Genomic DNA, 17,507 nt, shown 5'->3' with positions numbered 1-17,507 from the left:
TCATCTCCCTCCCAGCATGCTTGCATTTTTCAGTGGCTGAAGTGAGTCTGGGCATGGAGAGAATGAATGCTGGCATTCTTAGAACAGAATTCCGTGATCTGGGTCCCAAAGAATTGGTTTTCTATGACACATTGGCCTTGGGTGGGTCCCATATCTGAAGTGTTCCACCGCAGTAATGAAAACCATTAATGGTCCACAAAAAAACTGCCTTGAAGGTTTTCGAGTAGCGTGCTTTTATTAATGCAGTGGGATGGGAGGGAATAGGAACAGAAAATTCCAGAATGGACAATCCATGTCTTCTTTGCAGTTCTATGTTCTGTTTTACAGCGCTATTACATCAAACGTTTCTCACTAAAGGTCATGCTCCAAAGACCTTGGGGTCCACTGCCAGTAACACCTTAGATAAAGTTGCTGTGCCAAGTATGATATGGTCCCTGAGTGATTGCTATGTCCCATCCTCCTCCCTGAAGTGGGGTTAACATGCGAGTGACTTTCTCTTTGCTGCAGTGATTTCCGGAACACCTGTTAACACGGCAGACTCTTAGGAAACATGTCTAGGATTTACTGTGGACTTTTCCTCTCTTCGCTTCTAGGGCATCCTCTAATAGCTGTAAAACGCTCTTTGTGTTTTCATTTTGTCTAGCTAAGGCCAAGCATAGGTACAGGTAAGACATAAGCATTGCCTTTCAGCCACCTTTCCTTCTATGTGCACAGTGTGGCTCAGACATAGAAGAATTCGCCCCAAACAGTTGCCCTGTGGCTACTGTGCAGACTTGAATTTTTGTTTATCAAAGAGCTCTTTCAGCTGCTGCTCAGTAGTGGCTTCCTTCTGCTGCATCAGCTCCGCTGTCCCTTTGGTCACTCCCCAGGCATCTGGCTTGGACATTGAAGGGTTGTACGGCCTGCCAGAAGCTATCCGAAGATTCTGCCAGTATTCCTTTCTGGCCCTGTGGAATCAAAACACATATCAGGATCCACAATCCACCGTAAGCACACACCAGGATCCCCAGTATAGCCTCAGAGCTTTAATTGGTCTCTAAAAGTATGGCCATGAACTCGTGTTTATTCATCAGACTCAGGCATTTTTCACCCCTTAAATCTTTAGACCTTATTCGAACCCAAGCATAGAGACTAAAAGCCTAAAATTTAGAATCAGGATAGTTTTTAATCCAATATATATGACCTTTCTGTCCTTGTGTCCTGGCCACATTTAAAAATCTTCTATTAGCCATGTGGTAATGGTGCACGCCTTTAATCCCAGCACTCAGGAGGCAGAGGCAGGTGAATCTCTGTTGGTTCGAAGCCAGCCTGGTTCCAGTACAGCCCGGGCTACACAGAGAACTTTTATTAGAATATATTAATTGTGCAACAATGTGCTTCATGACGGCACTTTTATGTGTGGATAACATCTCTGACCAATCACACCCACCCCAGTTTCCCTCTGCCGCTCTCGCCCTGCGCCCACATTTAAGCTGTCTGGAGACCCGTTCCCCCGTGACCGGGTTCTGCCTTCCTCCTTCTTTGTTCTGTTTTCAGCATCTCCTTCTGCTCCGGCCTCATCATGTCTGGTCAGCCTCTCTAGAAGGCATCTACACGGGCTAGAAGGCTGCTACATTTAGTAAGCTTGAAAATCTACCTTTACCTTTGATGGGTTCCCCATCACCTTGGGGTGAGGTCGTATACCAGCACAGCAGTGACGATGGACCCGCCCCTCCTTGCCCTGGCATCAGCTTTCTATGAAACTCCGGCTCCACTCAGACTTTCTCAGTACCCCGCCCTCTTTCCACTTCTTGGTGCCTCCCATCAGGCTGCTCTTTGGTTCTGCAGTCCCGCAGCTTCCTGGGCTCATCCTTTAACCCCCGCCTGCCCTCTACTGCTGTGGACCCTTAACTCAGAGCCCACGCTGCTGTGCGTTTCTGTACTCGAACTTACCATGTCATTTGAACTTTCTGGTTTATTTCTCTGTCTTTTAGGCTAACTTTTTGGGGACCGGGCTATGCCTTGCTACTTCAGCAACCACGGTTGTACCTGACTGATATCTGTTGAAAGCGGTAGAACTCCTTTGGCCTGGAGCACCCATCCTCCTTTTCTACCTGGTGGGATCCTACTTAGCCTTCAAAACCCGGCTCTCTCGAGCCCTTCTTCTCTGATCTTGTCCTGGCTGGCAGACACAGTCATTCTCTTCTGCTGAAACTTCTAATCTAAGCTCTTACTCTGTAGAGCAACAGCCTTGTCTTTCTCCTGTTGCTTTTCTCTTTTTCTTTTTTCTAAAAGTGTGACCCATATCGGACCCAAACTCACTATATAGCTGAGGCTGTCCTTGAACTCCTTATTTCCTCCCCTCCACCTCCTAAGTGCTGGGATTACAAGTGTGCACCGCTATGCCAAGCATTGATTTTCTCAGTCCTTCCTCCCTGTTTCCTCAACATCGTAGGTGCCTGGCCTGGTGCCAGTTTGGGCCTTATTTCTTTGTTCGTCTCCCTGCATTGGAATGTGAGTTCTGAGGAAAGGCCTTGCCCATTTTACCGCCTCATTCCCAGCTCTGCAAGTCATGACACAAAACACTGAGCATTAATGTAAATGTTAATATAAAATATTAATACAAAGCTATACTCAATTCTTGATTTTTTTTTAATGCTGCTGGAGCTCCCACCCTCCCATTGAACTGCCCCCGGGGCCTAAGCTATAACTAAACTCTTTTTCGTTTGTCTGTTTTGTTTTGTTTTGTTGAGACAGGGTTTCTCTGTGTAGTCATGACTACACTGATTTGGTCTGTAGTCTATACTGGCCTCAGATTCAGAGATCCGACTGCCTCTGCCTCCCTACTGCCCAGATTAGAGGTGTGCGCCACCACTTTAAAGTTCAGCATTAGTGGACTCCACCATGGGTAGGGCTTTCCCATAACGCAGGCTCCAGGCTCACATTGCGTGCTCTCTAAATTACAATCTATCCTGAAGCTTTCTCCTTAAATCACCAGGAAGACAGCTTATGAACAGCTCAGTGAGGTGGACGAGTTAGCCCGCCTGCCCTCATCACTCAGGAAATGAGCAGGGTCCTTTAATGGCCTCATTTTGACACAGAGGAAGCAGCCCGAATTGAGAGGGGACTGACCTTGCTCGGACCCAGGGCTTGGTGTGCATGTTCAAACCACTTCCCCAGCTGCCATGTTTTCCTGAAGCCGGAGGCAGAAATCCTCTCTCCGGGGCCAGCTCCTCCGCAATGGCCCTGATATGGTAGGGCTCAAATCCGCAGCAGCCGCCGATGTATCTGACCCCCAGGTTGTAGGCCTCTCTGGCGTATTTTTGAATATCCCATCTGGTGGCAACTCTGGGTTCCAGGCCTGGAACAAATGATATTAAAAGGGCTGGAGAGACAGCTCAGTGAATGAGATCACTTGCCGCTCAAGCATGAGGACCTGGGCTGGGCCACGCTGGTGACTTTCGAAAGCCACTATAGCCTCAGCCCCAGATCTGGACTCTGCTGTGTACATACCCACACATAGGCATACACATGTATGCACAAAATTCAAAGTCAATCTTTAAAACATGTGGAAAGAGAGAGGGTGGGGTCCCTGATGCCCTCTTCTGGCCTCCGCATGTATGTAAACTATCTCTCTCTCTCTCTCTCTCTCTCTCTCTCTCTCTCTCTCTCTCTCTCTCTCTCTCTCTCTCTCTCTCTCTCCACCCCACCATACCATACAATTAACATATTTTTTGAAGCAAGAATAGGGCTTTGAAAATAAGTCATTTAACCTTACTTTTGTGATTAAAAAAAAAAAAAAACAGGACGAAAGGCTATTGGCTATTGCCTAAGGTCACACACCTCAGTGACAGAGCTCCCCACAGACCCCCCACCCCAGAGGACACCCTTTTCGTCAACTGTAAAGCACGTGTCTCCGGTTTCACTCTCGAATTCACGGTTGTTTCTCTTAGTGGTTCTATTTTCCTTCCTTGCCCAATGTAATGAGAGTTTTGGCTGGAGGGACAGGAACGAGGGGCAAGAGACGACAATACAGCCATTTCTCTGCATGACAAAAGCTCCTTGGCTATGAAAATTCATCTGGGATTCCTCAGGCAAAGAGACTGAGACAATTTATAAAAAACGTCTGTCTTACCAAAGGGGAACTCAGGGAGATCAATAAAGCCCTGTTTGCCGCAGTCAGGAGTATGATAGGCCAAGGGCTGGCTCATCAGGTAGGCTTTCAGCCGCGCGCCTTCCAGACCCTCCTTCATGAGGCGCACAGTGTGTAGACTGGTGGTGGGGTCAAAGTGGCAGTTCACACCAACGATGGCGGCTCCTGAAAGCGAGAGGGACGCGTCAGCGTGCGGGAGACACCAGGTTCTGGTGGGTTCCTGTCTCCAGCGGGAAGCTTGTACTTGGAGACGAACTGAAGAATGACAGGTTGGTCTTCATGGCAGGCTAACCTGTGTGACCTGGGAGCAAGAGTGATGGCTGGCAGCCAGGAAGTGTTTTCTGAGAAAAGCGCTTGGAAGAATCTTGTATGATTGAAGTGTCACTTAAGTACACTGGGCTGTCCATCTTTTTTTAAAATCATTATGAGAGCCTTTTTTTTTAGTTTAAATTTCAGCAGTCAATTTTCCCGTGTTTGACATTATGTGGCAAGCACAATAATTTTTTAACACTCTCTGCTGCCGGATGGCACCTGTGTTCCCACCATGCTGTTCATCTGAAGCCGGAATAAATGTCCTCTCTCACCAGGCACGTCTAACAAACTCACAAGGGCTTTCTGGGCACAGTAGCAGAAAGTCATTTGGGGAGAAAGTTTATTTTGGGACTCTACTTTTGAGAAAGAATTTTGTGCCTAGAATTAGGGGTGTGGAGAAAAAAATCTCCAAAACCTCTTTTGACTTGAGGTGACTAAATGGCTAACACCCATCAGTCATGTGGACAAGGTTCTCATTTGCATGTTAGCCTCTCGGACTAGAAGCTACGAGAAGCTGTCACCTTAACGTGTTCTTCTGAAATTTGTGGTTGTGATGTTTGGTTAAATGAGACAAAATATGTTTTACATGCTTTATAGTCATTATGTCCTGTGTCTGGACCCAGCATGACCAGTCATGGCAACTGTTAGGTATGATTTTGGAAATTTCCTCATTCATGAAGTTTGAAGGGACAGCATGCTTGGTGTTCTAACTTTTCAAAATCAGAGGAATTTTCAATAGAGGTTACAGGTGTGCACACACCCATTTTCACCTGGATCTTGATCTTTTTACTTTGATTTTGAATGTGAAGTGCCCATAGTTTCTCTTTCTTTGTTTACTTTTATTGTACTGATTTATTAATTATATGTTGGTGGGCTATTTACTAGATACTTGCTAGACTCAAGGTTCCTTATAAGAGGAAATATAAATACAATATGGTCCCTGATGTCACAGACCTTATATTTTAGCTCAGGACTTTCCAAAGTTTGGCCCATGGGTGCAACGTACTATTTTATAATGAATTAAACTAGACAATGGCTATTCATTACATTTCCTTCTTGGATGTTGACACAATATAAAGAGGTGTCAGAGATTCTGCTAGGTCTACGGTGGAGATCCATGCACACCTAGGTTTAGCATGACATATTCTAAGTACATCTGACTATCGGCATTTTCACAGATGGAAAACCATCAACTGAAGATATTCCAAACGAGTGGCATACGTAGAGAGCGACTCACTTGAAGGACAGGGATGATCGTGCCAGACACATGGAAATAAAATTGGAGCTAAACATTGGAAGACGGATTGGATTTGTTAGCCAGGGGTTATTAAAAACCTATGCTGGGGTAGGCACTGTTCTAGCCACATAGTGCTCAAGGCTGACCTAGACAGACCTGGTCTCCACCCTCACAGATGTTAATCTACTGAGGGGCCAGACTTTAAAACAGATGAATGAAATAAGTGAGGACCTGTGAAGGCTATAACCGAAGCACAGAACGCAAAAGGCCGGCAGAATGACGGGCAAGGCCTAGCTGCAGGCCCCGCATGCCTGCCAATCACCGACACAAATGATGGAGTTGCCCTCCGGTCCCCTTGAAGATAGCTAACTTACCCCCCTCATTTTTTATTTCCCATAAAATTAGGATTATACAATTTCCTTCCTAAACATAAATATTTGTTACTGTTAATGACAAGTATGAAAACGATTTTTACGAAAAATCAGGAGGTGGATAAGAATCATAAATAAAACACATCACCGAAGTGTCTCCAGTTCAGACTGGGCTCGCTCTTTCCCTGACACTGAGTTATAACTTGGATTTAAAATGCGACAGTTTAGAAAACAGCCCGTGAGTTCCCCCTAATTGAAATGAAACCCAATGTTAGGAACAGAAATTGGATAAAAAGATATATTAGGTGGTCAGTATTTCATATCAAAGTTTCTTTTGATTTATTATACCAATTACACGAAGCAAAGCAAGCTAGCCACCATGAGAAAGGAAAAATTTTGGCAAAGAGACAACTAACTTTGAAGTTATTAATGTTTAAAGAGTCTCAACTTGAGACACGTTTAAATAAAACACAATTTCTCCTAACGTTTCTTCTGACTTACCCAAACATTCTTCTTATTTCTAAGCATTAAACCTCCAGCCATATGTCTGGCTGCCCCTTTCAGAAGGCTGCCCTGCATTATAGTGGCTTGGGGATCCAAAAATGAAATTTTACTGTTCCTTAAAACCATAAATTTCATGAGTTGGGGAGATGGCTCAATGGGTCCTGAGTTCACATCCCCAGCACCCACATACAAAGCTGGGCGTAGTGGCACACGCCTGTAGCATTAGTGGTGTTGTGGCGAGGTGAGTGGCTTCCAGGAGCTCAGTGGCCAAGCCAGTCTAGCTAATCAATGAGCTCCAGGTTCAATGAGAGACCCTGTCTTAAGAAGTAAGGTAAAGAGCAATAGAGGAGGTAAACACCCAACGGTTACCTTGGGCCTCCACATGTGCACACACATGCTATTTGCACACACACACACACACACACAAACACACACACACGAACACGTAGACATGCATATCCCTCCACATGTATACAAAGTAAATCTGTGGCTTTTCCGCTTGTATTTCCTTGGTGCATGCCACAGCATGTACGGATTCCTGAGACAGCGTGCATTTTCTCTATCTTATTTTAAGAGTTCCCTAGAGGCAAACTGGGCAAACGGAAATCGATCGTCACCTGCTTTTACCAGACGCACTGCACACTCTCCGGGGGACACGCCATGCAGGTCTCCTTCAGGCCCAATGCACATGGTGGCAGCCACCGGTTTCCCAGATGTTTTTAGTACTTCCACTGCCCACACGGCTTCTTCCACATGCTCGAAATACTGAAATCAGTGAAGAGCAGAACAGCTTAGTCATGCTTCCCACAAAACGATAAGAATACCTATTATTATTATATATTGATTAATTATTATATTATTAACATTATAAACATAACCATATAAGTAATATTATTATATTTATTATTATTATCTATTATTACTTAAGGTTACTTAATTAATAATATTATTACTTAAGGTTACTTAGTAAATGGGTTATCTAATGATTTGTGACGCAGAATAGGACGGAGTGACAGTTTCTTAGCGTGAATCGAAGGAAAAGGTTTGAAAATTACTGTGTTAGATGAACTGAGTCAACGCTAGCAGAAGTCTGAGATGGAAAAGGATCTCAAAAGCTAAGTATTATTGTTCCTCGTTGAGATTTGGCCACCACCCCACGCTGACATGGCGAGAGCAGAAGGTTATAGAAAGGGGTCTGGCCACGGACTTCCTCGCTTACCTCGGCGATGAGGAAGTCCACATTCTTCTTCATGAAGACCTCCAGCTGCTGCTGGAATATTTTTTTGACTTCTATTTCACTCTTGCAGCTAAGGTATGAAGGTGTCTGGCTCACACCTCCCGCCACCAAAGCGTCTCCTTCATCCGCCACCTGCCGCGCAATGTCACAGGCAGCTTCATTGACCTTCTGACCCTAGGGTGCGAAGTGGAGGACACATCTCAATTTACATGTGAAACTGAAAAGAATTATGCCCACTTTTCAATTTTACTTTTAAAATCTGTCTTTATCTCGGGAAACAAGGGTTATGTAGATCAATGGTTTATGGAGCCCAGCCGTTTTTAAAACTACATTAATAATCACGAAAACCACAATGATCCAGTGGTCCTATCTAGGCTCCAGTTCTGTAAAAAATCTATGAGAAGATTAACAGTTTTTACATGAAAAAAGAACTAAAGAAGAATTTTCTAGCACCTAGCTTGAACTGTTGTGGTAATGACAATGGGTAATAGCTTTTACGATTAATTAAGACTGAAATTCAGTTAGGATGATGACTAAGTTTATGACTATGTATATTTCTCACACAACAATAAATACACACCTAGTAAGGCACATTCTAATTGCTTAGACATGTACGATTGAACTGGCCTGGAGGATGGCATTTCCGTTTGGTTTTTTGAAGTGGGGTCTCATTTAGCTCAGGATGTCCTCAAACTCCTGATAGCCCTGCCTTCATCTCCCAAGTGCTGGGATCACAGGCATGCGCAACCCGGGCCAGCTTGTTTTGTGCTGAGATGGTCTCACCCTGTCACCTTCAACTCCTGGGTCTCAGTGACCCTCTTACTTTAGTCTCCTGAGTGGCTAGGGGTGCACGTGGGACCACCTGACTTCGGGTGTTTGCTTGTGGGCAGCGCTCTTGACTAGCCTGTCTGAGTTACTGGGTTCCACCCCTCACTCTGCAGACAACCACCACAAAATCCTACTTTATCCTTTAAAAAAACAAAGCTAACCAACTAAGCACCGTCCAAAAACCCCAAACACACACACACCACACACACAACACACACAACACACACACACATACACACACACTAAAGAAAACCCACAGGACACCCAGTAACACAGGTCATTTCAGCTGTTGGAATTTTAGAACTCCCAATGCATTTTAGAAAGGACAAAATCTCAGCCTTGATGGGCAAGTGCTTTGACCCCGACAGAAGCGACCGCAGCTGAACTGGGTGCTGCTCGGGCTGCTGTCCCCCTGTGCTCTGCACACCTTTGATCCCAGCACTTGGGAGGCAGAGGCAGGCAGATCCCTGTGAGTTCCAGGCTGCATAATCAGAGCCTGTCTCAAAAACCGAGAGAGATGTGTGGACTTGCAAAGACGCCACTTTGCTTAGCAATGGAGGAGCAGGATACATTGTTGCACAGTCTTAATCTGCTTCATAAATGCCTTCCCGTTAATCCTAACACGTGCAACTCAGTCCTGAGAGTGACTCACACGTCTCTTATTTTGGTAATAAAACTCTAGCTTTTTCTCTTGGGAGTTGTGTGTCTGTGCTGTCCTTCACAGGCGGAGGCCGGGGTGGGTGGTACTCACGGATATCTTCTCCGCCACGTAGTTCCCTCGGTTCTCCAGCTTGTCCTCGCTGGCGTAGAACGTGAAGGTCTGCATGACGTTCGAGCCAGCTCTGAGGAACTCCCTGTGAAGCTGGCGAACTGGGGAGGGCACAAGCAAAGCTGTGAGGTCACCCACTCACCCACGAGCAATGCTTTCTAGAGAGGCTCTCAGGTGAGCAGACATCAGAATGGCTGTTTCAGCAGCTCTGCACTCACACATCTGGGCTTAAGGAGGTGGGTCTCCTGGAGCCTCTCTCAAGACTGTCATGGCTGGATGGTGGGGTGGCTGGAGAGGGCAGGAGTTATGGTGCTGTGTTCTTGGCTTAGTCTGCTCATTGTCAACTTGTTCTTCACTCATTGATTCTTTGTGAAAGTCACGAATAAACACTTGGGGGACAATCTTGTCTTGTCCTTGGAAAATCTATGATCCGTTCAAGGACACCTGACCAAAAGCAGTGTGTGGAGGGGCTCTGCAGAAGCTGCTTCCTACCACGGGGAAAGGAAGTCACTGGGGCTGCAGGTTGGAACTGTCCAGGTTCTTGCCGGGTGGAGGTGGTGAAGGGAAGTCCCTGCAGTAGGAGCAGCCTGAGCAGACACAATGAAGGGTCAGGTTTGGTGTTTGGGGGAATGAAGGAAGTCTACACGAACACCAAAAAGATGCTGGGGAGTGGCAGGACATACAGTTGAAAAGGGAACAGAGTGTAAATGGCCTACTAGCCTGGTACCCCAAAGATTATGCTCTGGACCTCAGGGATAGTATGCAATTAGCCCAATGTTTTCTTTTGGTTTTTTTTTTTTTTAAGATAATTTTGAGTTTCTGTTTGCTTGTTTTTTGAGAAAGGGTCCTGTGGTGGTTTGACTGAGAAGGCTCACACTCCCCAGGCTCATCTGTTTGAATATATGGTCCCCCAGTGGGTGGAGCTATTTAGAAAGGATTGGAAGGTGTGGCCTCAATGGAGGAGGTGCATCACCAGGGGCCGGTTTTGAGATTTAAAAAGACTCTCCATTTTGGGGGTTCACTTTGCCTCCTCCTTATGAGATGTGAGCTCTCAGCTGGGTGGTGGTGGGGCAAGCCTTTAATCCCAGCAGCACTTTCTGGTCACTATTGGTTGGTGGTTTCAAGAGCAAAGTGAGAAGAAGGCACACGGGAAGGGTATAGCGGAGTGCAGAGAGGCCTGGGCTGCAGTAGTGTGAACAGAGCTAGTTGGCTCATCACAATGAAGGGACACGATGTGGCACCATGGACCCTAACTTGTATAAGAGAATGATAGACACTTGGTGGAGAATGATCAGACTCTAAGCTGGTTGGAACGGAAGGTGGAGCGTCTTCAGGAGATGGAGGAACGGAAAAACTACGGAGAGGGGACAGAGACTGGAGGTGGGAGCCAAATGGGGCTTGTTGTCAGCACATCCTAGGTGGGCATCTCTTGGTAATGGCAAATTTTAGGGTGGGTGGCTGAGGTATGACAAAGCAAAAGTTCACTGGAGAGGAAATTCAGGCATTACCAAACTGCGGAGTGGATTGTCTTTTTGAACACTGCACACACATAGATTGGTGGGGGGGAGGTGCAGAGAAAAAGACGATGATCCAAGTTCTAGATTTATCTAAAGTGAAGGGCAGGAGCCAGGCAGCTGCCAATAGAAGCAAACACAGCCTTTGTGCTTAGCAGCAAGCGCTCAGGTTCAGTAGCAGGTATGGGAAACCCTGCAAGCCTGCTCTTGTCTCGTGATTGGCTCTGCAGTTAGTTCAACATAACACACATTATCATAGTTTAGAACGGAGCATGCACCAACCTGCCTCCGGGTGCTCCACAGCCGCTTCCGGGGTCCAGGGTCCAGCCTTTACATAGCCCCTCTTTTCCAGGGCAAAGACAAATCCTCCATCTCCGATCACAACTTCTCCGGCATTTAAACGTTCTAGGATGCCCTGAATTTCCAGACGAGGGAGAGAAGGAAGATGAGTTTCAAAGAGAAGTTCTACCTTTAGTGCTTTTGCAAACATATTCTCAAAAAGCATAGTTCCTTTAGCACTCTTAGTGTGAATGAGTTGCCACCTTTGCGAGGATGGACTAGCTAGTTATAACTTCAGTGCTGGAGGGATGGCTCTGTGGTGAGGAGCACTGGCTGCTCTTTCAGAGGTCCTGAGTTCAATTCCCAGCAACCACATGGTGGCTCACAACCATCTGTACTGGGAAGTGATGCCCTCTTCTGTCATAAAGGTGTACAAGCAGATACGGCATTCATATACAAAAAATAAATAAACTAATTTAAAAAAAGAACTTCAGTCACAAGGAGAGGTTCAGATGTTGAAGTCCAGAGCCAAAATTATCTCGAATGTTTGCTCCTTTTATGATCATTAATGGTCTTCATGTGTATGTGTATATGACCTAACATCATCGTGACCATTAGGTAAATCCTCTGGAACAGACCTAATGAATGCTAACAGATAGTGTCTAAGGTCAGCAGCAGAGTTTCTCTGCTCTGCTGTAACCAGAATAGTGTCTGAGGCCAGTAACAGTGTTTCTCTGCTCTGCCCTAACTGGCCTACCTAATGTTTCCACCAATGTATTGAAAGAGCATCTCGACTCATGACTGCCTTTGTTGTATGGCTATAAAACTTTGTCAAACTATTACAAAAGTGGAACGTGGAGCTTAGAGTGTGCTCCATAATCACTCAGAGTGACTCCAGAATAAACATCTCATCCCTGTGAGGTGAGAGCTGGGTTTTTGCATCAACATCAGAAACATACATATGTATTATATACATTTATCTATTGTGTATTTTATACATTAATTTATTTAGAATGCTCAGCTATTGAAAACTGGCATACTCGTATGTATGAACTGGGTTTGTGCTCTGTGCAGAGCCTGGGTGTCTTTCGGTACCCACGGAGAAGTACTTGGGTGTATAGCTAAGTGGCAAGGCATTTGCCTAACATGCCTGAGACTGGGGTTCTATCGCCAGCAGCATAAAAGAAGAGCACAGATTTTCCCATTTGCATATATATTTTTAAATTTTTACATACTTGTGTGCATAAAATGATAATTCAGTTCTTATACACAGTGACTAATGAGCAAATTGGGGCAATTAGGATTTCAATTCCATTAATTATTTATCATCAGGAGGGTTGGGATCCTTAAATTCTTTTCCTCTAGCTCCTTATAAAACACATAATAGATTGTAAACGATGGCCACTCTGATGAAGCACATCTTTTTTCATTTTTAGAAGTGCTAGAAATTTAACCTGGAATCTTGTGCATGCTAGGCAAGAACCCTGCTACTGAGATCCATCACCGGTGGTGCATATTCTTAAAGGATGACAGACAGGCTTCTTGCTCTATCAATAAACTAGACAGAGGGTTAACACTGTCAGAGAGGTCGGACTGTCTGGTAGAAGACTGAAAAGTCACGTGACACCCGGTACAGCTAGAACAGAAGTGGCCAAATCACTCAAGGGCTCCGTTCTTGGCACTCTCTGCAACGGCAGATCTGTTACGCACTCATGAGTTTGTAAGTACGCACATCCTGCATCCCGTCCCAAGAACAGGGAAGCGACAGGCATAGCACTTGTGGATGATTTCCAGCCCACTCCCCACAGCTCTTCCATTTCTGTGCTGTGGAACAATTGCCACTGTGCTCAGGTGCAAGAGATGAATTTTGAATTGTGAATTGGAAAGCGGTTTTATAGATTCAAAAGTAATTTACTAGTATAACTGTTTTTGCAGTTTCTAAGAATCATGAACTTTAAATTAAACATAACCTATCTTTAAGTTCTCTCTCTCTCTCTCTCTGATTTTAGAAATGGGGAATTAAAGCCCAGAGTCTGTGAATAATTTATTCAAGGTCCTTATGACTATCTCATCCTTAAGTGGCTTCTAGATTTGATTTCAGATAGAGGTGAGGGGGTGGGGCAGCTCTGAGAAAGGGAACCGTTCTGGGGACACATTGCAGTGTGCACTCTTACTACATTCTGTTTACTACATGCATCAGTGGGTTTTTAGAAACAAGGCGAGAACGCGGGCTACACGAACCGCTCGAGGAGTCACAGGCTTTCACACCAAAATTCCTCCCTAGCGTCTGAAAGCCTCCTTATTTTAACCCTCTGCCACTACACCCCACCCATGCCAACTGCTCAGCAAGAAACCGTTGACATCTTCATGGCGGAGCTGGAAATTGCATGGGGATGTGCGCTCTCTGCTGCCTTCTCTTCCTTTCAGACCCCAAACACTTTCAAGCCTGGGAGTCTGTGAGTTAACAAACAGCTATAAAGACACAGAGTTGCTATTGTGCAATCTTGAAATCCAAATATTCATCATGAGTAAATGTGTCTAAATACTACACCTTAAACTAGCAAGTATATGTATGCAATATATGTGTGTATGACACAGATATACACACATATACACATATATACATATTCTATATACATAATTGTATATGCATGTGTTATGTATGTATGTATTGTCACATGAACAATTGTCTTATAAAATAGGCTATGATTCGCTCTGGGCAGAAATAACTAACGAGATGATTGTGGCAGTTAACAGTGCTCACTGAACATATTCTCAAGTTTTAGTACCACAACATTTTAATATATAGAACAGCCAGGAATCTGATCTTTGGAAATAGGGGGAGTGGTGATTTAATTATCATGCCAATCATACTGTTTATTGATTATGCCAGCATACTCTTAGATTCTACTAAATTTTTAATTTCCTAGACATCAGAATTTCTTTGTTCCTAAGCTAAACAGTACAATGTTGTTTTGTTAATCCCACTGACTGAGGCTAAGACCACTACCACAGTTTAAAGCCAAATTTGAAGCAAGACTTAATTAAATACCGGCCGGGTAGATGGGCTCTGGTAAGGTTCATACCCAGAATAACAGGAAATGGTCCAGACTCACAGTCTGCAGCAGTTGTAAGAAGGAAAACCCATAATTCATTGCATTTCCCATCAGGGGCAAGCATATATTCTGACAAACCTCCAGTCTGTGAACCTCCCGCCCACACGTGAGCTAGCACATTTGGTACAGAATCATTGAACAAACTTGTTTAGGGGAGTGAAAACTTGTGACTCGTTATCTCCCATAAACAATGGCCTCCAGCATTTCAGGAACTGTCTGTCCTTGGGCAAGGGGCTTGCAGATCAGAGGCATTTTTGTTTCAGGGATCTTTAAGGCATAGTAATGAAAACTTAGACTCACTTAGTTTGTGTGTGTGTGTGTGTGTGTGTGTGAAATTTTTACAAAGGAGTATATGTAACATCAGCTTATTTTTTTTAAAGCATGTATCGGCCTAGGTAACTAGTAGAATATATATTAATACATTGCAGGCTCTTTTCTTTGTATTTTAACCATTTTTTTGCAGTGAATAAGTGTCCTTGTAACATATTTTAAATGCAGATATTAGGCATGCATATTACTGCCCTTATTTTAGCATTTATGTATTGGGGAGGCACCCTTACGCCTCTTGTTTCTTGATAATTCTCTAAAGACCTCCCCAACACACACACACACACACACACACACACACGTTTTTTTCAGATATTGTATCACTGTGCAGCTAAGGCAGGTCTTGATCTAGGATCCTCTTGCCTCTTTCTCCTGAGTGCTGAGATTTCATCCCCTGCCATCAGACCCTGCTAGAGAGTCATCTTTAAAATGGTGACATTTCTAAGCTTGAGTTTGGGAAGTGGATTAGAATCCATGGTTTTACAAATGGGGCCAAACGAGTGTGTGTGGAGGGGGTGGGGGTGAGGGACATCATTTAGTAAATTATGGGCTGGCAATAATTCAAAAGCTTGAACCATGCATCGTTCTTATACTACCCTTATCCATCAACCTCTGGGGCACGGTGATGCCAAATTTGAACAAGATTAGCTTTCTCCCCTGAACGGATGTCTTTTTGAATCGGTGGCTCTCCCTTTACAAACTGGGCACACCAGGCGGTTTCTCAGCAGGACATGCCTTACTTGCACCGTGTACTGAGTCAGCCTGGCTCCATCTGTCTCCCAGCCATCTCCTGGGGTCTTCTGTGGTGGGCTTGATATCAGAGCCGAGTTTATACCCTCCTCCCCATCCATCTCTCCTTCCTCTAACCCAGAAGGTCTGATTTGGACTGAACTCCTGTGTCCAGCAGGCAGGCCACTGGGAAGCAGAAATGTGCTTCTTGTTAGGCAGGAGTGGGACCCGAGGGCACTTTGGTTTTTAAAACTCTATGAACAGCCCTTCCTCGGTGTTTTATAATCAACCTACTTATTCTTTTCTGAAACTGTTTTTGGTGCTCGTGTGAGGCATTTTTCTGTGGTCTTGAAACAAGCTGTGGATGAAACCTACCATTACTCCCCCCACAGTCCTGTTTTCGTAGCGGCAGCTGGCGGGATGTCGGGTGAGAGGTGGCGCGAGCTAGGAACCGTCGGGCAGGCAGGTGGTCTCCGCAGCTGCCTGCTCCTCCTGCACCGACACCCCTCCAGACACCCCGCAAGCCACCAGCCAGGGCCACCTCCGCTAGGTGAGAAACTGCACCCTGGGGCCCAGAGCAGCTTCTGTAAAGGCTCCCTGGTCTTCAGCGTGCTGCACTCAGGAAGTGTTGAGAATCAGAGGGGCGGGAGGGGGCGCCCTGACTTCCGAGGTGGTTGCCGGGGAGCCTCGGGCTCAGAAGACAATCATCCCACACATTCAGGGTGCACTGAAGTGGAACCGGAGGTGCGGGGGTGGGGGAGCGGGGACAGAAACTGTCTAGAGTGCGTTCTGTAGAAGAAGCCCCAGGTCACACAGAAGTTCTGGGTGTCCCTTCTGACCCAAGGCCGCCAACTAGGAGGACCACAGCCGGGACCCAAACACCCCTCTGCCCTCACTGACGTTGGGGGTGCCCAGCTGGTGGTGCCTCTGAGAGTGCCCTCAGGCTCCCTGCAGACTTACCTTCTTGCCCTTCTTGCCGGCCACCGGTGCCATCTTTCGGGTGTAGTAAGTGGCTCTGGATACAGCTGTGGACTGGAGGCAAGTGATCCAGTAGCAAAGCCTGTGCTGTCTGGTGGCTGCAGTCTCTTTATACAGTGGTTTGGTTTCCCCAGCCTTGGCCAGGTCCAACACGCCCACCAGCCTTTGATTTGGGGCAGGGGCTAGCTGGGAAGCTGCCTGAAGGAGGAGACGTCGAGATTGGTCTCCGAGATGGGTGGAAACACCGAGAAGCAAGATAAGAAAAAAAAATACTGAGGTCGCTGCCTGCTCGTCTGCACACTGCCCTTTTGGCCGGTTGGTTGCAGGTCTCTGACCTTGATCTGGGATCAGGTACCCGTGACCCATTTAAGCTGCCAGACCAGGCCCCTAAGAATTCCATTCAGTGCCCAAATATTTGACAAAGGCGAAGATTCAAGATCACTACACGAGGAAGTGATACCCTGCAAGAGCTTGGTGCAAAGTGTAATCTGCATGACCTACACCTGGCAGGAGAAACGCAAACCTGGCATTTACAGGAGCATTCAATGCCAGTACTCAAGAAGTGGGGACGCTCTCAATGACCTTCCTGTCAAACAGACTCGGCAGTTTCTAGTGACAGGGCTTTGAATAGAAATACCTGCACTATCTTACAAGCACAGGGTCTCACATGTAAAGGGCAGAATTGGAAATTGTTAGGCCTAGATTCGCGGGGTCCCCACAAAAGCCAACAAAGGAGACAGAGTCCCATGTGTGCAAAGAGCATTTATTTTAATCAAGTTTGCAAACTCGGTCTCTCTGCATGTCCAACATATTGGAATATCTGGAGAGCCCCGAGCTCAATTAGAATAGGGTTTTATAGTAGTAGAGATGGGAGTGAGGGGTCTCTGAGGTTTAGAGCTCCTGATTGGCTGACGTTTGTCTAGGGGCGTCCTTGTGAGGTGCGCTGGCAGGTGTCTCTATCTACAGCTCTCGGAATGCCAGGCATTTCCTTTGAATGGTCTGCTCTTGGGTGGGGGTCAGGCAATCTCGGCCTGCTAGGCATTGTCTCAAAGGTAAACTATTGAGACTCCAGAGTCCATTTAAATTCATCGATGGCCAGAGCCCCAGGTGATAATGGTTGGAAGTAAAGAGCTTCCTTTGGATGACCTACCCAGACTTAGCTTATCATGGCTGG

The 17,507-nt window shown here is 45.8% G+C and overlaps 1 protein-coding gene across 1 annotated transcript; it reads right to left on the bottom strand.

Annotated features, from left to right (window-relative positions):
* Window positions 1-216: 216 nt before the first annotated feature.
* Window positions 217-16,577, bottom strand: Bhmt (betaine--homocysteine S-methyltransferase). The gene is made up of 8 exons (XM_038323571.2): window positions 16,316-16,577; window positions 11,187-11,319; window positions 9,373-9,491; window positions 7,776-7,967; window positions 7,174-7,321; window positions 4,115-4,297; window positions 3,112-3,340; window positions 217-947 (listed from the first exon to the last, which is right to left on the bottom strand). Exons 1-8 carry the CDS (start codon window positions 16,346-16,348, stop codon window positions 761-763), a joined length of 1,224 nt encoding a protein of 407 aa, XP_038179499.1. The 5' UTR covers window positions 16,349-16,577; the 3' UTR covers window positions 217-760.
* Between the last annotated feature and the right edge of the window lie 930 nt (window positions 16,578-17,507).

Source organism: Arvicola amphibius, chromosome 3 (genome assembly GCF_903992535.2).
Source record: "Arvicola amphibius chromosome 3, mArvAmp1.2, whole genome shotgun sequence".
NCBI lineage: Eukaryota > Metazoa > Chordata > Mammalia > Rodentia > Cricetidae > Arvicola > Arvicola amphibius.
The sequence above is the reverse complement of the archived record's forward strand: the minus strand, read 5'-3'. Positions and strand labels throughout refer to the sequence as shown.